Below are 24,261 nucleotides of genomic sequence, written 5' to 3' on the forward strand. Positions count from 1 at the left end.
TTTGCCACCCTAAAACTAAAGGTGTTCCTACTTTCCTGGTTATTTCTGCTGCTACAAAAAAACGTATTAAAACCTTCCAGTAACCAATGGAGTTCTCTGTAAGGATTTTTTTGTTTTGCCCATTGAGATGGGTCTGAATTTTGTTGGTGTCTGGTAATTTATTGAAGGTCAAATTCTGTAGCTGAGATGGTATTTGGCATTTTACCTTAGGGTGTAGCTTCCAGAGGAAATTAACTGTGAAGGATTCCAGCAGGACATGGTAGTTTACCTTCTTGTATTGTTTTTAAATTACACTGCAATCTGAAGTGAGCCCAAAAAACTGCATGTATGTAGTCCTGTCACTATATGCACATTCATTCTTTTCATAAGTAAAATGGTACCCATATTTGTAGACATAAATGCCTTGTTGTCTATAAATTAATTGTCTATTTAATCTTCTCCTTTCTTTGCAGGTTGGATTTGCTACCATTTTATGCAAGACTGGTTGCCACGTTGCATCCCTGTATGTCTGATGTAGCAGAGGATCTCTGTTCCATGCTGAAAGGGGATTTCAGATTCCATGTATGTTTTGGTGATTTAGCTTTTTGAATTCAGATTAACCAATCTGTTAAATCATCCTTGGGTGAAAAAAAATAACATTTGGTGTTGTAATAGAGTATTTAATTCAAATTATTTTTTACAATTTTCATCAGTCAAAATTTTCTGTTCCTCTTAATTGTATTTTTCAGTGTTGTTTCTCCTTTTTTTTGAGTTTTGTACTCAAACTGTTTATGGTGCACAGTGATGATTTCTTCACCACATTCTGAGTTTTATGGCACAAATTTCAATTTTTGTTTCTAACATTGACATTAAAATGTGTATATATTGCTCAAACTTACTTGAATCAACTGTCTGAAGTTAGATGTTCTCAGAAAAACCTCTTTCTGTTGGGGAAATACAATTTTGTATTTTGTGGATTATGTTTAGACATGGATACGTATTTGTACTTTGTTAGTAAAATTATGCTGGATGTCAGTAATTTAAAAGAAAAAAAAAAAGAAAAGTCTGCACATTATTAATCTGACTTGGAAAAACCATCAATGTTTAATATTTCCTTGAGGACTATACAAGTGACCCATGTCAAACACTACTGATTTCCCAAGCTGCTTAAGCATGTTCAGGTCAAAGTAATTTAGAAGAGCTGGGTATTTTTGAGGGCCTGAAATCAATTCTTTTCATTTTTTAGGTAAGAAAGAAGGACCAGATCAACATTGAAACAAAGAACAAAACTGTGAGGTTTATTGGTGAGCTTACCAAGTTTAAGATGTTCTCCAAAAATGATACCCTCCACTGTTTGAAGGTTGGTTTTGTGATACTCCTGTGCTCCTGCATATTCTGATGTGTCCCCCTCCTATTCCCCTTAATTTAGATATTGCTGATGTTTTCTGAATTTATTACATATGGTGTTTTAAACCCTGATGTCTGTTTTTACTTGTATGAGGAGACTTTTATGGCTGTTTATGGAAGTTAGAATGTTTTCATTTCTCTAATGGTAGGAATATATTAAAATAAATTTCCACCTTTGGACATTAACTGCTAACAGTGTTCTTTGTAGGTATGGCAGACATTGCTGCTTATTAATCTGCTATAACTTGCAAAACTTTCATTATGTTGATTTCAATTAATGTTTCTTTGCAGAAAAAAATGACAGTAAGGGGGAGGGATTGGAGGCAAAAAGCTTTTCAGTGATGCAGGGAGGGGCTTTTATGCCATTTTAGCAGGTGCTTTTATTTGTTGAGGAGCAAAACAAATTGAAAAGCATTGATCTCTAGGCACATCATCTCACTTTGCTCATAAACATGCAAACTTATCTTTGATGTCAAGTCCCAAATTAACAAAATGTTTTTTAAAAATGCAAGGTGTTTGAAGTCTCACAGCTTAAGATCACTTTCTGTGAATAGTTGCTCTTCAATCAAAGCTGAATTCTTAAGACATTGTAATCATCACAACTTAATGTTTTCTGCGGTTGAAAAAGATGTTTAACGAGCTGTGTTTTTATATCAATATATACCAGATGCTTCTGTCAGACTTCTCACATCACCATATTGAGATGGCATGTACCCTGCTGGAAACCTGTGGAAGATTCCTCTTTAGATCACCAGAGTCTCACTTAAGAACCAGTGTTCTTTTGGTAAGAGAAAACTTGTCATCTTATGGGGGAGGGTGTCAGGCACTGACTTAAAGCAATTACTCCTTTTTGAAAGTATCCTGGAGAACTCCAGTCGACCTATAAATCTGTTCATGGCTTGAAAGAAAATGTAAAAAAAAGAATTGAATTTCTGAAGCAAAAAGCTATTGCTTTTGAACTACAGATGATTCAGAGATAGGGCAAAACCAGAGGATGAGGCTGAAAATGTAGTAGCTGTATGTGAACATTCCTGAGATACAATTTGAGAGGACAACCAGACATGATTTCAACTGGAGGTGAAGACAATTGTGGAGGAGGTGGTTTCTATGCCCTGTGCATAAAACCCCTGTCTGGGGTTTTAAATTTGAAGAAAAAGTTAATGAAGGCACAAGAGGAGGCAGTTTTTGAAATAGAGATTGGGAATTAAGGTAAGAGTAGAATTGGGATCTGTAAGTCTAGATAAGTACTGGGAAAGACATAAAAATTAAAAGAATTGACTTTGGATCTTTTTTAATGGAATTGAGCCCTGAATAGTTCACTGGCTCGAGGGGCAATAACAAAACTGTGTCCAAGGCAAGAGACTGAGTCAAACATGGTTGAAGAATTCCTTTAAAGATAGGTTCACTTTCTCTTGAACCTGCAGCCTCTCCTCTCAAGCTGTAGTTAATGGAGAAGCAGTTGCATACTTGGGTATATTGTACAATTTCTTTTTTCTCAAAACACTGTTTCTTTCTGAACCTCTTTTGAGTGTCATAACATCTGTTGGGGTGGTGTAGTCACAAGAGGAGAGAGATGGGCAAATTAACTGCAGGTTCTTGGCTCATGCTTTTTGTAGCAATGTACTTTGTATCTTGAAAGGTTTGAATCTCAATTTTCTAAAGGTTTGCCAGCTGACGTGTTTTATTGTTAAATATAGTCCTTTCCATAATTGAGTATTTTTCCCCTGAAAACACTATTCCATTATCTTTAAAAGACATTTTGCTTGTTGCTGTCATCTTTTTGTAGTTAATAAAAATTTTAGAAGTCAGGAAAAGTTAAAAAACTGCTTTTTGTAACTCACTGCTTTTAGTCTTATGCACTACAAAAGTGCTGGTTGTTAGCTGGGTTGCTGGAATCTGCTGGATGAATGCTAAACATGACCTAGCTGTGAAGTGCAGGACAAAGCACAAACACTGTTTGAATAACTGAGGCTTAAAGCCTCACAAGGTTTCAGATAAATAGTCTTTCTTATGCAGTGAGGAACCAGGAAAAGATGGAGGTGGCAAATAAGTTTGGAATATCTATTGATTGAGATGTAAAATAAGCTAAATAGATTTCTTTTCTACAACCATCTCAGTAGCTACATCTTTTAACATTCCCTTAAACATAGAGATTAATTTTGACTTAAATAGTCTTATGCAAATTGGATCATAGTCTTATGGTACCAGTTAGTGTGAACTGTAGAAAAGATTACTCCTGAAGCAAGCTAATTACAATCTTGTGGTAAAAATGTAAGCAAATGTAAAGCTGATCTTCTCAATGACTCTTATGGGTAGAATTAAGGCTGTTGATCCTCCAAATAATTATTGGTCTTAATCTTTACTGCTGACGATGTATTATGTAATAAGATTCCAGACAGGCTGCGTGTCCCCCATTAAAGACAATATTGCTTTGTCCTGGTGTGGAAGAAAGTCATAGTTAAGAATGGATTTTAAAAGTAATTAGGGGAAAATTAATTATTGAGAAGTAGAGTGTTCTGTAAGAGTGTTGCAAACTTAGTGGCACTGAGTGACTTAAGTCTAGAGAAACATTTAATGGTCATATCCTGGTTTTGTACAACTGCTTCATGTTGTGCAAATCATTTACAGATTGTTTTATCAGGACAATGTTTATTTCTGTTAATTGTTCTTTTTGGCAAATCTTTCAGATTCAGTGTCCTTTATGTAACTTCAAATATTAACATAAAATTGACTTGGCCTTAGGATATTTGAATTGGATTATTTGAGTTGGAGCCTTGAAAGGAAGATCACCTTTATCTTGATTTATGTTTCTGTAACATAATCATGTTAAAATGTCAAATTCTTGTGTTATGTTGTCACGGTCTTGTTAAAAGGATATTCGAAGTTTTGGTATTAAAAGCCTTTTTAATCATTTAACTTAGACAGTTGTCTTAAGCCTTAGGACAAGATCACTTGTGTTTATAAATACACAGAACTGAAGCTACATGGTGGCTTCTTTCTTGTGTAGATGGGGTTGGAACTGTGGGAGGTGTTGTTTCTACAGGCAGAGCCTGTGACAAAGTAAATGCAGTTAATTTAGACTGTCTTAATTTACTAAAACAATAGTGTGCTTCCAAGAAACTAAAAATTTTGATTTTGAACTGTTGGAATAACAGGGATTGAGGTGGTGCATATTGTATCTTCTGGGAAGAAACATTTTTTTTAATTTCAACCTATTATTTGCAATATAATGTATAACTTCTTGTAACAGGAAAATACACAAATTATGTAGGTTTAGGTTTTTTTAAATTTTATTTGCAAGCCATTCTGCCATTTTCTGTAGTCTTTCACTTTACCCCACTTAATTTTTCATTTTATAGTAAAACATGCTAAATGTCACTATGGCAGAAAATATGTGTTTTCTCCTGATCCATCTAGAAAAGGTGAAAATTTTTCAAAGGTAACATTAACATGTAGGATACAGAGGTTTTGGAACTTCCTGCTAGGGGTGGTTTTTCCCCACATACAACAACTCACGTGCTCAGTTGTCAAGGGCTGTGCATCTGTTGAGCACCTGTAGGAAAACGTGCTACTACTTGAGAGAAATTTCCCATTTGGAAAGGAACAGTCTCAGTTAAGGAATCAAAGGAGGGGCCATTTGTGTCGTGGCAAAGGTAAAAATGAAATGCCTTAGGCTTGTTGTCAGATCAAGACCTTCCTGGTGAGAGATGACTAAAATCGAGGAGGAAAATTGCATTATTAGTTGGGTTACTAAGCTACACAAAACTGCTCTTCCTCACTGAATTAGCAGCTGGAACTGAGGGTTAAGGAGCTGTTTGTGTGCATTGACATCTCAGTGGAACTGAACCACTGCCTTGGAAAAGAAATTTGAAATTACTCAAGTTTAGTGCAAAGTCCACCAACATTAAAAATTGTGCTTCTCCACCAATAATCCAAGCAGGTTTAAACTCTTGTGGTTGGTTTACTGGACTGCATGAATGTATCTTCTGACATTTGTGTGAGGGGATAAAACAGCACGTACATGTTCATTTTGTTTTATCTATTTGAAGCTGTAAATTACCCTGTAGCCAAAGTAAATAATGAAGTCTGACTAGTACAATTTCTTTTCCTGGTGAACCACCATAGAGTGATTTAGAATATTTGGGCTATTATGATATACATAAATATTTAATGCAACTTATATATATATATACACATATGTGTAATTCTGTATATATATGTATATGCAAATAAATTAACAGATGCATATGAAAAGTATTTCATTATGGAATTAAGCTCACCCTTATCTTTACCTGTAAAAATCAGCAGCTTAGAACTGCTGCTTCAGTACAGTATTTTTAGGTAAGAGAAATTTTTAAAATCCACAAAGTAAACCATAACATACATATCCAAAATGAAATATGGAGAAAAGATTGTATTTAGTAAGGAAAATTAGGACAATCCTGACAATTAAGCACAGTAATTAGTGTTACTTGACTGATTTTTCCTGAAATATGACTCTATGGTAGGTACTGCTTTTCTTGCAGTCAATTCTGCTTGGGTAAACAGCAACAATGGAGCCTGGAGTAAAGAAAATGCCATTGCCTAAACCTTTGGGAATTCATGTGAAACCATCAAAATAGACTCACTGGAATTGCACTGATGTAAAAAATAGATTGTCAGTCTTAGGAAGATTCATTGTGCTTGTGAAAACATCAGTATTTCAGCTACTTTAGTTAAATAAAATAGCTACTGATAATCTAAACTTTTGGATTTTGAGGTGAACTTTAAATACTTGTCTGAAACCTTTTTCACCCCAGGTGAACCAGTATAAAACCAGAGATTGTAAAGAAAAATGACAGCGGAAAGAGCAACACAGAACCATATCTGTGCTTTGTTCTTTCTTCTCTCTACCCAAGCTTTTAACTTACTTTTCTGCAACCTTTCATGTTTCCTTCATCCCAAATGTAGCTGTAAAAGCCTTTGGCTCGAAAATGTGGTGCGTCAGAATCTTTAACTGATCGTTTGCATTTATTTCCAGGAACAAATGATGAGGAAAAAACAAGCAATGCATCTTGATGCACGCTATGTCACAATGGTAGAAAATGCCTATTACTACTGTAATCCCCCTCCAGCTGAAAAAACTGTGAAGAAAAAGCGTCCTCCTTTGCAGGAATATATCCGTAAACTTCTTTACAAGGATCTCTCCAAGGTCACCACAGAGAAGGTAAATCCTTTCAGAATCTTTAATAGAGTTTTTACTGGCAGTTATGCAACAGCAACTTTGAAAGGGTTTGAGGAGGGTTATAGTTTCTTCAGTTGCAAGGGATAATTTTTGTATCCCTGATTAAGATGGTTTCATTTGTTTTATTGTCATGCATGGAAGCTCCAGCTGGGGACCTGCATCCTCTGGAGCATTAAGTGATGAATAAAGAAAGTGAGATGAAAATCTTTGTGTTGGGAGAGTAAGAGAAAAAAGGCTTCAATTAAATACAGACTGTAAGAGCAAGGAAATCATGGGACAGACTCTGACAGTTGATTAGTAGCTGGAGGAGAGCAGTTGGGTTACATGCATAAAGCCTTCCATAGCAACTGCACATCTGAAGGATGCTTGGAAAAGGAGAATGAGGTTGTTTGCAGGTGCTTAGAGGGATTTCATCCCAACCAGGAGAGATGGGGGGTGACAGAGGGAGCACCTTGATATTTTACCTGCTAAAATGTGAAGCTTGTCTTAAAATTTGGTTTAGGTCCTGAGGCAGATGCGCAAGCTCCCTTGGCAGGATGCAGAAGTAAAAGACTATGTTATATGCTGTATGATCAACATCTGGAATGTGAAATATAATAGTATTCACTGTGTAGCCAACCTCTTAGCAGGGTTGGTCCTTTACCAGGAAGATGTCGGAATTCATGTTGTGGATGGAGTGCTGGAGGATATTCGACTAGGAATGGAGGTAAACAACCAAGATCCCTCCTAAGCTGTACTCATTTACTTACCTTGAAAGGAAAACTAAAATAATCTTGCTTAAAGAAAGGAATCCTTGGATTCTGGTTTTTTTTCTGATGACTTTTTTGCCTCCGTTGTTTGCTTTGTAAAAGTTCATTTAAATTAATACCCCCCTAAAACAAACAAAAAAACCAACAAAACCAAACTAACAAGATCAATAGGACAGTTGTTTTGCCCCCCTTGTCATAATAAGAACATACAGTTTATTCCTTCACAGTGTAGACAGACTCATGCAACTTCAAGTAATTCTGGAAACTACTCCATATTTTAATAGATGTTAAAATTACAAGAATTCTCTGGGTCATGAAAAATTATCATATATTTAAGAGGGAGTATGGGCTAAATGTATTTGAATTTATAATAAATACTAGTTGACCAGCTTTCATAACTACTTGTTAATGTTTACTTTTATGTAATGCATGCAGTCATAAATAATCATCTTTTATTATAAAGAAATCCTATCAATTTTTCTATACCCCTTTTTTCTTTGTAAATGGTTTGTTGGGTGTGGGTTTTTTTAATGTTCTACTGTGTCTGCAAGATACAGTGAATTTTCCTGTCCTTTTTTGGTAAAGGTTAATCAACCAAAGTTTAACCAGCGGCGGATCAGCAGTGCCAAGTTCTTGGGGGAGCTCTACAATTACCGGATGGTGGAGTCTGCCGTGATATTTAGAACTCTGTATTCCTTCACCTCCTTTGGGGTGAACCCTGATGGCAGCCCCAGTCCACTGGACCCTCCAGAGCATCTCTTCAGAATCAGGCTGGTCTGTACCATCCTCGATACCTGTGGGCAGTACTTTGACAGAGGATCCAGCAAACGGAAACTCGATTGCTTCCTTGTGTACTTCCAGGTATTCTAAATTTTATGTAGTTCTGTGGAATTCTTTAGCAAGCTAATATAAGTCAATCTGGTGCATATTTTTCTCATTGTTCTCTAGCACTGCAGTGTTTAGAATCCTGTCTGTCTGATGGCAGTTTTATTTCCAAGTGATGTGTGTGTTGAGTTACATTATACCAAAATGATCAGGAGGCTCTCAGTGCTCACACTGTGGGTTTGCTCAGCTTGGTGAAGTGAAGGTTATTTAGGTTGTTGTCCTCATCTGATAGTTTTTGTGGGGAAAGAGGCCTCCAATACTTCTCAGGCTGCATAGTGAAAGGGTCAGAGGTAATGGGCACAAGCTGCAGCAAGGAAAGTTCTGACTCAGTAGATGTCATGAAGTGGGGAGAAGGTTTCATAACAGGCGTGTTTAAACACTGGAAGGGGTTCCTCAGAAGATGGGGAATTTCAGCCTATGGAATTCATGCTAAAACTCTTTGCATAGAATTTCTTTTTGTTTCTGCTTTTTCCTTCTAAATTATACTAAAACAAGGGTATTAAAAATCAAGGTGATAATGACTTAGACCTTAAGGATGTGTTTCCTTTGCTGTATACGAGATATAAGATTTTGTTTTCACGTATAGTCTAGTCCTATTTTTAAATACAAATTAAACTTTTCAGGGAAGAAGGTATTTTTGTTACAGCTTATAATTTCGGCAAGCCTTCCTTTTGACCATGTCACCTTTTAAGTAGAGTTTCTGTTCCACATACTTCATTTTCAGATGCAGTTTTTGCAGCACTTCTGCTCTCAGGTTGTACTGTTAAGTGCACTTAAGATCAGCACTTATTTTTTACAATATATCTGTAAGAGGTGTCTGCAAACTTTTTATAAAGCAAACTGGATAAGGGACTTGAAGCTGGCTGCAGTCTTAAGACTGTTTGTGATGTTCCCCTCCTTTTCCCCAAAATATGCTATTGGGAAATTCATTTTCTTGAAAATATATGGGGGAAGGAATTGAAAGCAGGCTGGTTGTTATGTACTCATCTCTTGTAGCAAGAGTACACTGAGCAGGGACTTTATTTTCATTGCTTTTTTGCTAAGTCTTATTTCTAACAGTACTTGTAATAGCAGAAGCATATTCTTAATGTTTGTGGTATCCAATGTTGTCAGTGTTCAGTGATATCAAAATATCTAACAGTTGTATAAAAAAAGAAAGTAGTGATGTGAAATCTTTTGCATTTTCTGCTGTATAGACAGGGCTTGGCATTACAAACTTCAATGTTTTAACCTTCAGTGGTTAAACAGTTTATAAATGTCAGTGTGCATATAACTTATTGGAATATTTTGTCTTCTAGCGGTATGTGTGGTGGAAAAAAAGTCTGGATGTTTGGACAAAAGACCACCCTTTCCCTATAGACATAGACTATATGATCAGTGATACACTGGAACTGCTGAGACCAAAGATAAAGCTCTGCAATTCTCTGGAAGAAGCTGTGAGACAGGTGCAAGACTTGGAACGAGAGTTCTTAATAAAACTAGGTAAGGAAATGTGCCATGGGTATTAGGTGTTTTTGACAATTCCTGTAGTTCTTAAAATTGTCTCTTGTATGATGGCAATAGGTAACTATTGTTATTGTTTTATTCTCATGACAGAAATATTTCTGTAACTTCTTTGCGTTTCTCTAATCACTACAGAGATCATACAGAATCTCCATAACTAAAGTAATTAAGTGTTTTAAAAAAATTCAGTGTGAGTACTATTAATATAATAGTATTTGGAGAGCAGAAGTGTGTGTGTATGTGTTAGTTAATGGAATCACATGGTGCAAGTGATGAGGAAGAAAATTTATGAATTTAATCAGAAAAATGTAGGAAGCACACTCTTAATTTCAGCCCCCTTGGGAAAATATTGGTTAGTATCTAAAACTGTTATCATATTAACCTTTAACCTTTTGTATATATCAGTTCTTACTGCATATTGGATACTACCGGGCTCATTGCTTGTTAACTGGAGTTGTTTTCTAGTATCTCATTTTTATTTGAAAAGAGGCTTGTTCATGAAAAGCTTTTATATGTAAATTTTACACTTTGGGTGTTGACTAGAGCCTTAATAGCACTTCATCTGCTTGGACAAGTTCAATTTTTAAGAATAATCCTTTAATTCGTTGGGAAAAGCATGTACAATACCATGTAAAATGTTGCAACTTCTGGTTTAGGATAACCTTATTTTTTTAACATGCTGTCCATTTAATTGACATTGTATGTTAGAAGTTTGTTCTTTTTTTTACATTGGATGACTTAAATTTTGCAAAAGCAGTTCTCTAAAAACAAATCTTTTTTTTCTGAATCAGAATCATGATCAATTCTTAACTATTTTCTCAGAAAACATTCTGATTGAAATCCTGTATGTGAGACTAAATTGGGCAATGAAACACCAAAAAAAAGCTAAAACTTAGTTTTCACTCCTGTGGAAATGGTATAGATAAGGGATGAATAAACATCATCAGTGACACTGAAGGATACCTTACTGAGAGAAAGATGTTTAGGGAAGGTATGTTTGATACCTTACACACAGAATGAACTAAAATATCTTGAGGGACAGAGGTGGCAAGCAGGTCAGCAAGGAAAACTGCAAGATGAACTAAAACCACAGTTTTATTTCTGGGTTCTGCTGCTTTAGTGATGCATCTGTAGTTTAGTGCTCATGTTTCAGTGCATGTTTCAGAAAGGTTCACATTTAGTTTGGGGATGTTTTGAAGCAGTTTGCACAGTGCAGCTTCTTGAGTGCTGTTTTCTGGGAGATTTTAAACTAAACCTTCTCTGTAATGTTTTCCTCCTTTCCTGGCAGGGAGGTTATTACCCAGTATGAGTAAGGTAACTGTCTAGAAAATGTTTCATTCAGAAGTTGAATATTATGACTCATGGGGGGTTTTAGTGTTCAGTAACAATGGGCTTTTGAAGTGATTTTCCATGTATAACTTGGATGGTTATATGTGTTCTAATGGTCTAAGTCTTTGTCCAAATTTCAGGAATTGTGAATGACAAAGATTCCAAAGAATCCATTACGGAAGGAGAGAATCTGGAAGAGGATGAAGAGGAGGAAGAAGGTGGAGCAGAGACAGAGGAACAATCTGGAAATGAAAGTGAAGTAAATGAGCCAGAAGAAGAGGTGAACTTAATCATTTACCTTGCTTCATGTAAAAAAGCATGAGTAACCAAGATTTTCATTGCTTGTTACTTTCTGAAGCCCTTCTAAGTCACAGAGTTAGTGGGTGAAACGTGGGCATGCACAGCCCAGTCAGTACCTGAGGATATTCCCATCCCAGTTTTGGGTATGTGGAAAACTGAATACAGAGTTTCTGAGGCTTATTCCAGAGAATTTACAGCAGAAACTTGACCCTGACAACTTTTTTCAGGGTATGTGCTGCTTCTCAACAAAAAGATGCCTTCACATTTTTGGCATGAAAAAAAAAACAAACAACATTTTAAGATTATTTTCTTTATCTGTTGTAGAGGCAAATGTATTGACTAGATGTCAGAGCAGACAGGTAGGAAAAATAACAGCTGTTCAGAGTATGCCTGTGTAATATGAATAAATAAAAGATTTATGGAGCATAGAAACCTTCCTTGTTTACTGTGCTAATAATATTTTGAATCAAAAGTGGTGGAGCCAATAAAAAAAAGACAAGTACACAGAAATTCTAACTTGTCACTATGACACAGCAAAGTTGACGTGATAATGGTGGTGTTATGAGAAAATGATTTCATCAAGGAAATAGGAAACAGGTTTTTTCCATATGCTTGGGTTGGTTAGTTTGCTAATAAGCCTTTTTCAGTCTGTGTCTCTCAGTATTAAAGGTCCTGAATTTTGGCTGGGTTTGTGCCTTTACCCACAAATTAGTACCATTAGAATCACAAACAGTTGTGGGGTGGGGAGGGGACCTCTGGGGATCTTTGCGTTTCCCTTCTTTGAACCTGATGAGTTCTTCCCCACCCATTCCTCCAGCTTGTGGAGTTCCCTCTGAGTGGCAGCACAACCATCTGTTGGGTGTATTGGCCTCTGCTCCTAGATTTCTGCTGTATATTTTTGAAACTATCAGATAAAGCCCCGGGAGTTCGGAGTGAACATTAAATAAAAAACATAAACAGATTTACTAGAAGTGAACAGAACAGGTTCAGATGGAGGGAGGGGAGGAAAATGTGTGAGAGGAACCCAGGAGCAAGTGGTCCTTTTTTTTTTTTTTTTTCCAAATGGTCAGCAGTTATTAATTGACTATTTCAGGAGGGCTCTGACAATGAGGAAGAAGAAGGTGAGGAAGAAGAGGAAGAAAACACAGATTATCTTACAGACTCCAATAAGGAAAATGAAACAGATGAGGAGAATACCGTATGTATTGCAGCTGGAGGGAAGGGAACTGACCTTTGCATCTTGGGTTTTCTATACTGAGTGTTTTTTGCCAGTGCTGCTCATAACATATCTGGGAAAACACAGACAGAACACTCCCTGCTATTCTTTCAGATACATATTAGAGCTTATTTTCATGTTTGCAAACTTTGGTTATTACTTTCTGAAAATATTTATGCTGTCAACTTTACTACAACATGTTTTCACAGGACTGTGCACTCTCACAGGACTGGAAAATGTTGTGTAAGTGATGGTTTTGCAATGCCAGCAGTGGTAGCAGACTGATAGGATGCAACAAGGTGAACTAGTTACACTCCACTAGATCTCAAAACAGAACAGGAGACAACCCAGGGAGTGCAAAATACCTAAAATATGAATTTGGGATTGGCAGATTATAACATGTGCATCTGGTTGAGCCTGGATTGCAGTTACATAGTAAGAAAATAATGAACATCAGAGAACAACGTGTTGGGATACTGACTTCAAACATTTCTTTTGTCATGTTGTCCTCTCCAAATACTTGAAGGGTAGTTTGTCTTGAAAATACCATCTAACTGTATGGACTTAATGGAAAAATGAGTTAAATAGGTGTGTTAAGGATAGAGACTTTTCTTTGTATTGTTGCCACATCTTGAGTGTGTCCACACTCATCTGCACACATACACACGAGTGTGTCAGAATATTATGAGTGGCCAATAAATCAGGAAACACGTCTTTCAAGAAAATAATCAAGGTTGAAAACTTCTTTCTTGAACAATTTGGGGTTTAAAACTTTTTATGTATGATATAGAAGCAATAAGGATATTTTCCCACTTATTTCTAGACTGAATATTCATATTTCTGAAACTAATATAATGGAAGGTTTTTTCCCATTGCAATAGGAAGTAATGATTAAAGGAGGAGGACTGAAGCATGTCCCTTGTGCAGAGGATGAGGACTTCATTCAGGCATTGGATAAAATGATGCTGGAAAACCTTCAGGTATAATAGTTACTTTCTTAATTTAATGTATAATTAACTGTAGTTGATTTTTCTTTAAAGTAAATAAGTGATTAGTGCTTAGCTTACCATACTAAAGAACAGGGATGAGTTTTTCGCTGTTATTTCCTCTTCTCTGCAGTTGGCATGTTTGGATAAGTGGCTTTTAGTAAAATAGCTGTTAATTGTATTGTTTGCCCAGTGAATATACAACATGCTGACATATATTTTACTGAATCAATAATAGCTGCAGCAGATACTGTGCAGCTTCTGACTTTATCCTAGGTTTTAATATGTTTAATATGTTTAAAATGCAAATGCATTTAAATTTACCTAGCCTTTTAATCCTTTTCTTTTTATTTTTAGACACATGTGGTAAATATTTAAGGACTGAGTATACCAAGCCATGTATAATGAATATATTAATAAGATGTACCAAAAAAATCTTGAATGTAGAATGTCCATTCTTAAGTGTATCTCATCAGGTCTCTAGATTTCTTTCCATAAGTGACTGTTATCCAAAATTCCTTTATAATTTGAAAGTATTCTGTGCCTGTAACTTTTTTTTTTCACAAGCAAGGAAAGCTAAAGGGAAATGTAATAAAGCCTAATAAATTTATTTATATGTTACTCGGTTCTCCTGGAAGGTTAAACCTTTTCTCAGTCATGACAACCTGAATGTTCCATCCCCACTGACAGTGTCAGCATCTCAGCATTTACAGAATTTGCTTTCCTTTAACAGCAACGGAGTGGGGAGTCTGTTAAAGTCCATCAGCTGGATGTTGCTATTCCTCTCCATCTCAAAAGTCAACTCAAGAAGGGTCCCCCACTTGGAGGTGGGGAAGGAGAGTCAGAGTCTGGAGACACGATGCCATTTGTCATGTTAACACGGAAAGGCAACAAACAGCAGGTAGGAGTTTACATAAGGTATAGATACTTTAAATAAATAAATATAATCCTTTCAAAGGCTTTTTTCAAAGTCACACTCTTTAACTTTTGAAGTCACAGGATATTTTATTTCTTCATCCTTTTCTCAGAATAGGATACACACAGCTTAATTTTGATAAATAGAAAATACCATATGTGGTTTCTTGGAATTCTGGGTTGTTGGTAGAAATGATGTAGAAAAATTCCATGGTCAGATTATACCATTACTAATTACACTTGGTGATTACACCAGTAGGAGATTGTTATATTTTACCTGTATTTTAAATATAGTTGTGGAAGATGAAGGGCTGTGGTTGGTGGACTGCCAGTGAACACTGAAAGGAGTAGGAAAAAAAAAAAGGAATATTCCAGAATCTTCAAGATTCTACAGGTTTTTGTGAAAACACTTTCAGGTTCAAATCAAGATATATGGTATTTTCTAAATTCTATTTCCTAAGTAACTGCCACTTGGCTGAATTTGTTCAATTTGCAAAAAAAAAAAAGTTATTGTCTCTGAAGACATTTTTAGGGGACTATTTCAGAATACAGTGAGTGAATTTCTTGGAGGAACTTAATTAGAAAGGGTGTTGATAAAACAAATAAACTCTTCATGCAGCCAATCTGTGTGTTTATCTTGGCCCTTTTCTCCAGTATATGTTTGAATTTTCCTAGCTCAGCAAATGCATCATATGCAAATCAGTACCTCACATATTGCACATGCATTTCTTGCCATGGTTTAAAGAAACCTTTTCATTTTGGTTGGATAATTCAGTGATGGAAGTGAATGAGTTTATATGGAAAGCAAGAGCAAGGCATTGTTTCATTCCAAGGGGCCTTTCAAGTGTTTAGATCAGTGTCATTACTTGGCTTTTACTTTTGTTCCCTGAACTATGACAGTAGTTTGACAGTTGAGGTGTATAAACCTGAACCTGTCTTTCTCTTCCCTCATATGAAAGACACTTAAAAAAATCCACGTAGAAAGTGGTTGTTCTGTTTTCCTGGAACTTGAATGTTGTCTGCAAAGTTCTGCAGAAGTTTTGGGTGGGGGATTTTTAACTGTTGTCGTTGGTCTGAGAAGGGATCAAAGAGAACTCCTTTTGTAAAAAAAATGGTGTTTAATATTTTCAGGATAATTTACTAGGAGTATCTGTAGTTACGAAGAATTTTGGGATCTTCAGATTCCGTGTGAGGGGAAAATGTTGCTGGTATGTGGCTTAAAAAGAAAGCAGAACTTGTTCAGGATTTTTCCCTGCTCCTCCCCCAATATTTGGTTTTGGGAGTAGGTTCTTCCTGCCAAAAGTCGTCTCAACCTTTCTAGAAATGCAGAAAACAGTTGCTTTATAGACTCCTTCAGCTCCTGAGTTAATGAAAGGCTTCTTTGTCCATGCTTCTGTATTCAGAAAAAAATGTGTCTTAGTAGTCAGTTTTAATAGAAAAATAAGCAGGAAAGAAGAGGTGGAGTTGAAAAGAAAATAATTATTCTGTCCTACGGTACTTTATTTGAAATCTGCGTGAGCAGAATGAGTGCAGAGTTTTGAAGTGATGGATGCACAGGTCACTGGTGAGGTGTAGCTGTAAACTTTCAGCTTTTTAAAAACAATCAAAAGAAGTTTGCAGCAACCTGGGGGGCTGTGAATAACTTCATCTGCAGAGTCACTGGAGTGACAAACATCACCTCCCTACACAGCAGCCTAATTTCTGCTCTGTTAGCAGTGGCTTTGGTCTCTGTGTTCTTTCTTAGTGGTACTGCTGAAACGAGAAATCTTCACTGTTAGAAAGCACCTTCTGATGGAAATTGTTCATGCTGTGCTTCCTTCCAGAGGTTAATATTTGGTAGTTGAGGTCCAGTTGCCAAATACTCGGTTCACATGTCAGTGTTCAGCCAGATCTTAGTGCAGCATTGACAACTGGTTTCTTGAAGCAACACAAAAACAACTGAGTGGTATTTACCAGCTGCAAACCACCTGAATTAATGCTCATTGCAGGCTGATGGTGACAAGGACACCATATTTTATCCTCTAAACTTACAAAACTACTAGCAATAGAACCTGAAGCCTAACATGGTTATTTGAAATTAGACGATAGCACTGTGAATTATTCATAAGCCATGAGAGAGCAAGGGGAAATACTGTTGTCATCATAAAGGATTAGAGCTGAGTTCTCTCTAATACTATTTGATTCTTTATGAAACCATCCGAAAAGTTTTATGCCAGGTAAGTGTAAACTGAAGTGAGGTTTAGACTGTAAAAAGAAAGTCACCAAGTGTCAAGAACTTTGGTTAATACCGAAGACAAAAGATTTTCTTTCGTTTGAAAGATCTTTAGCAAGGCTCCATGAAAGAAGGATCATATTCATGGAATGGTCAAGTGTGTCCTTGAACGTGAAATTCTTTATCTCGTTTATATCTTTATCTCCTGATCTTTTTTTAAAATCTGTAATAATTTAGTCTTCTGAATAATCATTTTTGATCTTCCTTCAGTTTACCATCTTCAGTGGAATCCTCTGTCCTGCCCCCACCTCACAGATTCTATGAGAGGTTTTTGATGCCCCTCTTCACTGTGTGCAAATGGGAAGCATTTCAGTTGCTCAGTAATCATCACATCCTGTAGTAATTGTCATCAGTGACTTGATTTCAGGTGGCAGCTGATTGCCGTGAGATAGTGAGTCACTGATGTTTTGATAATTACCAGGCTGTTGTTTTTCTGTATCTGTTTCTCTCATTTACAGTTCAGTTTTATTTTTTTCTGCTTTAAGCATCTTGTCTGAAAACACCAATCCCATTAAGCTGATAAATCCATGGAACAGCAAAAATATAAAGGACATATTAAAATGGATGAGGAGCTTACTGGTGAAGCCAAGGAATGATTTCTATCATGAAATGCTGCTAATGGATTAGTTATTTGTGTAGTTCACGTAAAGCTCATTTGCTGATATTTGGGAACAGCCTGCTCAGCAATAAGTAACTTAAAGCTTCCTTTGCTCTTGGAATTTCAACTTTCTTTTTTATTCCTCCCCGCACACCTTAATAACAAGTTTGTACTTATATTCAATATAATATGCTATTACTCACAAAAAATATTGAACCTGGGTTTTCTCTTCTAAATACATCATTTAGTTGGTAGGATTTAGGGAGTCACTGTACCCAGGTTTTTCTCAGGTCTTTGGAAGAGTTTGTCTTTACTGTTTCAAACACAGTTTATTTTTCAAATGCTGCATCTGAGTACTTGGAGTCTTCTCACACTCATCACTTGCTCTCTGGTAGTCGGGCACTGCTATTTGAGATACCTTGAGATTGCTTAGTAATTATTGCATTAAGTACTAACCACAGGCACTGAGGATTTTGGGTTTACTCTAAACCTTCTCAACAGAGGTTTTGCTGATGTATCTTTCCATCTGCAGCTTCTGACAGAGTAACAGAAAAGAACACTCAGGAATTTGCTTCTATTTCTGTGGAAATAGATCTCCCATGATGAGAACAAGCAGCAGGATTCAGAGCAGTTCATGAAATATTGAGAATGATTATCTTTAAATGCATTTCCCTTCTTAAAGCACAGAAATATTTATTTCTAATGGACATGCAGTTGAAGGAGGGAGTAAAATTATTATAAATATGTTCTCAAACTTTAGCATTAAGGGTTTTCTGAGAGTCGTTGTTTCAGTTGCAGATAAGATTAATAATCACTGCTCTGTTTGGGAACAATTGTAAAAAAGAAATAAAATCTGTGGAAATAACAACTTGGATTTTCTGAGTTTGGAGGAAAAGAAAACACCTTCCTTATACCTCTCTGAAAATCTCATCTGAATTTCCAGAGAGAGGGTCCTTCTGTAGGAGTGTCAGGGTTACCTGATGTACCTTAGGGCAGATCAGATAAGGTGTTGAATGTATAGTGTGGATGAGGAAGAAAAGATTAAATTTGACACCACAGCTGTCTCCAGACTAATAAGAAACACTGAGGAGCCAGAATTATCCATAAGAAGTACTGGCCAAGGAATGTCAGTGGATACCTGAAATGCTTGGAACATTTCATCACAAGGGATAGTAGCAGGAATTCTGCTTGGGGGGCTTCATCTTTTGGGAGGGAAGAGACCTGGGGAGGGAGATGCATCTCTGTGAGCCAGCTAAGGTGCTTTCATCTCAAGACCAGTGTAATTCTCTCTTGGGCACTTTGGCTGGTGTGAAGATAAGAAATAAAGCATGTGGCTGTGCCTTCCTGGGAAAAGGCAGTCAGCTTTGCTCCTGTGGATACTCTGTCCAATAGCTTTTGGCCTCAGCCTTTTTTGTATGTTTTCTGTGTCTTTGGGAGTCTGAATGTCTCCCATTTTCTCCTGCTGCTTTATGTGAAGCAGAGCTTCAAACCAAACCAACAAACAACACACTTTGCAGGAGAAGCTGCTGTAGAAAGTATCACAGTAACTACAGTAACTGCAATCTCTCTGTATTTTGGATGGTTTTGTGGTGTGTTTTTCCCTGATGTGTATTTAAAAGCTTGTTTTCATTTGCAGTTTAAGATCCTAAATGTACCGATGTCTTCCCAACTCGCGGCAAACCACTGGAACCAGCAGCAGGCGGAACAGGAGGAGAGGATGAGGATGAAAAAGCTCACTTTGGATATCAATGAACGGCAGGAACAAGAGGACTACCAGGGTAAGAAAGTCAGCAAGGATTTAACTTTCCTTTTCAGGGCAATTGTCATGGATCTGCAGAAAATGTCATGTATGATGATTAGCAGCTGAAGTTCTGAATACTGATCTGCAGTACTTGGGGAAACCTGTATTTTGGTTTCAGTCACTCCTTGTTTACTCCCTGGTCTTTGTACCTGAAGAAGTTTTTATAGCTCTTCCATGAAAGGGAGTCTTCAAGTGGACTTCAAATTTCAGAATTTCCATTTATTTTGGGAAAGGGCAAGAACTGAGATTGTTTCTTTAAAAATAAGATAACACAAAATTGATCTGATGTTTGCTGCAAGACAGTTGAGTTGAATACAAGATGAATGAATTCTGTGCAACTTAAACTCTATTTTTAAGATATTAATAGGTATTTTAGATAGTAACAGTATTTAGACCCTTCATTAGTCTTGCTGTAATTTGCAAATACTGAGGTGACCTTCACTTGAGAAATACAAACTGTCACCTCAGCTTCATATTGTAAAAGTTTTAAGAGTCCTCAAATCTGGAGCATCAGAATATATTAACAAAATGAAAGTTTCTTACAATGACATGATCTAATTTGTTTTTTGAAGATATGCAAGTCAGGCATTTTGGAACTTGGACAGACTGAAGCAAACAGTTAATACAGCAGATCATGCAGTCCCTAAACCAGTGCATTTGATGTGCTGGGTGGTTTGTTTTGAGTTGTTGTTATTTCAGATTCAACTTCCTTTGATCTAGTCAGATAGTAACCAAAGCCAGACCAGTAGAACTGGTGATATTCAGCTCTTATGTTCACACTTCCATTGAACATCTCCAGAATTCTTGCTCTGTTTTTTTTTTTTTTTTTGTGAAGATGTTGCAGTCTGGTGGCAATCACAGTATAAGTAGCTAATTAGGAGGAAATCTCATTTAAGGTATTTAGTGAAAGGTCGTTGTTCATCAAGAAATGGGAAATAACTAAATTAAAGCAGGTCTGATTGTACAGACACTATGGAATCCAGCACTACTTGCAGAACTTTAATAGTACCAGAACTAAACTTGTAATTGTAAAAGTGAGTATGTTCCAGAGTGTCTGCAGAGCTCTGAAATGGTAACACAATATATTCTTAGTGTTAAACATGGTAATTAGCTTAAAACTGCTTTTCTGAGACAAGCTGCTCCTATAAAGCCCACTTATGAAAATGGAAGAGAAAGAGTAGACTCCAGAATTATACATTTAAGTGCTTTTCTTGGACTTTTTTGTGGTTTTTTTGTCATTAGATACTTCTGATAGTTTTGTTGGTCAAGGCATTTGGGTTTTATGCCCTGTTGTATGACTTTGTTGATATCTTTAAAATGAATCTGTTTAATCAGAGGTTTTATTGTGAGTAGTTGTGCTTCTTATTCAAAAAAGGAACACATTGATTAATTTTTGTTGGACAAAATCAGACAACTGGTACCAATTGATAACTAGTAATAGACAAATTTTTTTTATCATTTTCTCATGGATTTTCTAGGTGTATAAAGCAAAGGAGGAAAATCAACGTAAAAGAAAAAGGGGTTTTCCACAATTGACATCCCTTTTTAAAACAGCTGTTAGTTCATCTTATTAACCTGGGTAATATACAGAGTAAAACCAAACTGAAGAGGACCTTTTAATCAGGTTAAATTAAACAGGCCAAATTACATTCCTTTTTGAATTACTTTTTATTTAGATTTTGAGCAGTTGATTGTTACTTTTGAAGAGTCAGCTTGTCTGTAACAAGTAGGTACTTACCCATTGAAAGAAAGAGTTGGGTTTAAATTTCTGTTTTAAGCTTTGAAGTTACCAGAGGAGGAAGAAATCTCCATTTCTGGCAGAATGCCTGGGGGTTGTCCCAGTGTTTTTACATACACTTGTGTTTTTTCATCTGCACAGGGCAGCTAAGAGATGGAGATTCACCAGTGCACTTCAAAGTAGTATCAGATAATGATGTGATGCTTCAGCAAAGTTTATTGTATTACAAACATTATTTTAATTTAAAGAAACAGTGGGAACTGGGTGGCTCTCTAGTTTAGACTGGTACTTTTCTGTGTAGGTTATTTTTTACTTCAGTAAAACTAAAAAGGTGATGTGCCTTCAGCCTGGATAACACACTGTGCTTCCCTGCCATCTCTACCTTCTGTTCCCTTCTCCAGGACTGACCTTCCCAGCTACTGACTCCTCACAAACCCTGATACTTCCTTTCCCCCAATACAGACATGCCTGTACTCGCTCATTCCCTGCTTCCAGCACCTGGCTGCCAGGGTCCCCTCATCTGCTCGGATTTCCTTCCTGAGGCTCCTCATTGCCCCCGGAGATCTCTCCTGGCACACGGGAGCCTTTGGAAGGAGTTATTTCCTGATGTTTACAAACAGGGACTGTCAGTGTGTGCAGTGGCTTTCTTTGCCTTTGCCAGGTGTTGAACACAACACAGAGCATGAATACAAGGGCTGTTGGCTGTTCACACCAGTACTGGGTTTTAAATCAGTCGCAGTTCCCCAGTTAATCGAAGATGGGATTGGGATGGATAACTTACTGAGAGCTTCCCCTGCATTCCATGAAGAGTGAGAGAACCTCCTTAGAGCCTCTGGTTTTGCCTTGTGCAAGTCAGGGAGAGCAGTGGAAGTGTGTGTGTGGAGCAGGTGATGGGTGTGTGTCTCCAATGAGATTACCAGAGATTAGAGAACCAGACAGAGCAGACTTTCAAACATAATCTGTTTAACAGCTTATTCCACTTTTCCCCTTCATTTATCCCATCTGTCTGTTTGCTGAGTAATGTAGATCCTTGCACAGGTGGACTGTCGGGAATACTTTCCATTAGGTGCACCAACATATGGGCAGGGGTTATGTGGTGGTTCCTGGGATGTGTTTGTAATTGTATTGGCCACTTGATAACCATTAACTGAGCCTGGTAAAGAGGCATTTTTTTATCGTTAAAAATTGAAATGCAATTTTAGAAATTAAGTTTTACTAAACCCCTAAATACAATACTTCTGTGGTTTAAACTGCCCCAAACTTGGCTGTCCAGGGCTAAACTGGATAGTGTGGCTGCTCTCTGCACACAACACATTCTTCCTCCTGGTGATAAACTCCATCCATGGGACAGCTGGTGCAATGTAGGTCAGCTGAGTCACCTTCTTCAGGTGCCTGCCTTCCCTAGGAAAGGATCCAATTATGCCAAGCTTAGACTTAAATACCTGACTTGAAATGCCTAATTTTAGGACGGGTTTCTTGCTGAGTCTTTAATTGGCAGCAGCACTGTCCACTTGTTACTATTTCAGGGAGGTTCAGTGTGGAAGGCCCCTCGTGCCGCTGTGTGTCTTTGTCCCTGCTCATCGATGGGGAAAGTGTTGCCTGATGTGTTTAGAGAGAAAAGGTCACAGGCCCTTTCTTAAGCACCTGTGATTAAAACCATTCCCGGCAGTTCCTTCTGTAGGAACACCTGGAAACGCAGGTTCATATTGCCGGGTAGTTTGGGTTTGTCGATGCAATTTAGTAACTACTTTTAATTATCTCTTGTGGAATAACTTGAGGAGTGTTAACTCTATAACAAAGTGCAAGTAAGGTCTCTTTTACTAAATGTCAGTGAAATGTGCTTGTAAATTCCCCTGTAAAAAGATGCATAGAAAATGTACTTAACTTCCTTCTGCCTGCAATTCCAGAAATGCTGCAGTCTCTGGCACAGCGTCCGGCTCCAGCAAATACTAATCGGGAGCGGCGGCCTCGTTACCAGCATCCGAAGGGAGCACCTAATGCTGATCTAATCTTTAAAACCGGTGGGAGGTAGGACAATCTTCCTTTAAATGTGGTAATTCTGGTTCTAGGCAAGTAATTACCTTCATAATTGAAACAGATAATGATCTGTGTAGTCGACAGGATTGGTTGTTCGTTTCCATTCTGAAGCATTCTCTTAAAAAACTGAGCAGTGTTTGGTGCTTCCAACACAGTGCTGTGAATACCTCCTTGAAGGAGGTTTGGATGTGTCTGTGGATACCTCCCTGACAGAGGTTTGGAAGCCAGAAGATTATTTTTCAGTTGTGAAATGATTGGTAGAATCTGAGCCTCTTTTTGTAGGGGAAAAGATGCAAGTCTGCTTTCTTGGTGAGAGGGGGGAGAGGGTATTTTTGAGTATCTCGAGAAATTCCCATTATGCTCTTTTTGTTTGGGGAATTTGACAGCTATTCCTCTGTATTTGATGCCCTAAATGGAAAGTAAATATAGTTAAAATGGGAGGGGGGAAGAGAACTTTCAGTTTATGGTGTGCAAGAGCATACCAAACCCAGCATTAACACAAGAAGAATCACTCCAGATTGCCTAATAGTTGTTCTGAGGCTTTAATGTATCTCAGAGTGGCTTTTCTCAGTCGGAGTAAGCTTGCAAATAAACCATTAAATTAACCCTGCAGCACAAATTTGAATAGACGGTTTCAGGTGAAACACAGACTTGCTTTCATGTTTCTCCTTTCTTTGCAAGTTCATTTTGGAGGTGGATGGATGGGAGCAGCAACTGTGAAGGGACAGTTTACCTGCTAATACTTCTGTCTTTGTAAACTTCAAATAGGTTAATGTATGTGTTGATCCTGTGTTACAGCAGCATTGCCAACTTCATGGTACACATTTATAGTCATTTTATAGTGTCCTGATGATCACTCACTCCTCTGAGACCCCATATAGATACTGTTTGTACAAAAAAACCCCACCTTTTTTTTTTAAAGAGATGGCAATTTAAAAGAAGTGCTTTTTAAAAAGCGAACCAGATATAACTCAATAAAATGAGCAGTACTTTCCATTTAGTTTTTCATATCACTGTGGCCTAATGCTGTCCTAGAAATACAGACTGTTCAGTTACACTGAATTGCCACAATACTTGCAGGTGTTTCATAAATAACTGTGCAATCTTCTCTTCTTTGTAATCTTTCCCAAAAGCCTTGAACCTGCATGAGGAGCACACAGCAGTTATTCTTTGAATACAGCAGCCAGACCAGTAGATGTGATATTCATAGATTTCTTTTAAATGCAGTTCCTTAAAAAACTTTTTGTTTTCAGATGTTCTGGGGAAAATATAATTCAGGACTTCACTGTGAAGTAGGTCAGACATTGTCCAGCTTGAGTAGC

At 37.2% G+C, this 24,261-nt stretch overlaps 1 protein-coding gene across 2 annotated transcripts in view; it reads left to right on the plus strand.

Moving 5' to 3' along the window:
• The window catches only part of UPF2 (UPF2, regulator of nonsense mediated mRNA decay), a 48,371-nt gene extending 25,437 nt beyond the window's left edge, over positions 1-22,934 (plus strand). For both annotated transcript variants that reach the window (XM_027639546.1, XM_027639547.1), the window contains exons 9-21: positions 453-561; positions 1,226-1,339; positions 2,054-2,170; positions 6,407-6,592; positions 7,113-7,316; positions 7,945-8,220; positions 9,543-9,726; positions 11,217-11,356; positions 12,470-12,574; positions 13,474-13,572; positions 14,312-14,479; positions 19,000-19,141; positions 22,810-22,934. In XM_027639546.1, the coding sequence (XP_027495347.1) occupies positions 453-561; positions 1,226-1,339; positions 2,054-2,170; positions 6,407-6,592; positions 7,113-7,316; positions 7,945-8,220; positions 9,543-9,726; positions 11,217-11,356; positions 12,470-12,574; positions 13,474-13,572; positions 14,312-14,479; positions 19,000-19,141; positions 22,810-22,934 (1,969 nt within the window). The remainder of the gene's footprint in view (positions 1-452; positions 562-1,225; positions 1,340-2,053; positions 2,171-6,406; positions 6,593-7,112; positions 7,317-7,944; positions 8,221-9,542; positions 9,727-11,216; positions 11,357-12,469; positions 12,575-13,473; positions 13,573-14,311; positions 14,480-18,999; positions 19,142-22,809) is intronic.
• The last annotated feature ends 1,327 nt before the right edge of the window (positions 22,935-24,261 follow it).

Source organism: Corapipo altera, unplaced genomic scaffold, assembly GCF_003945725.1.
Source record: "Corapipo altera isolate COAL_440 unplaced genomic scaffold, ASM394572v1 1b, whole genome shotgun sequence".
Taxonomy (NCBI): Eukaryota; Metazoa; Chordata; class Aves; order Passeriformes; family Pipridae; genus Corapipo; species Corapipo altera.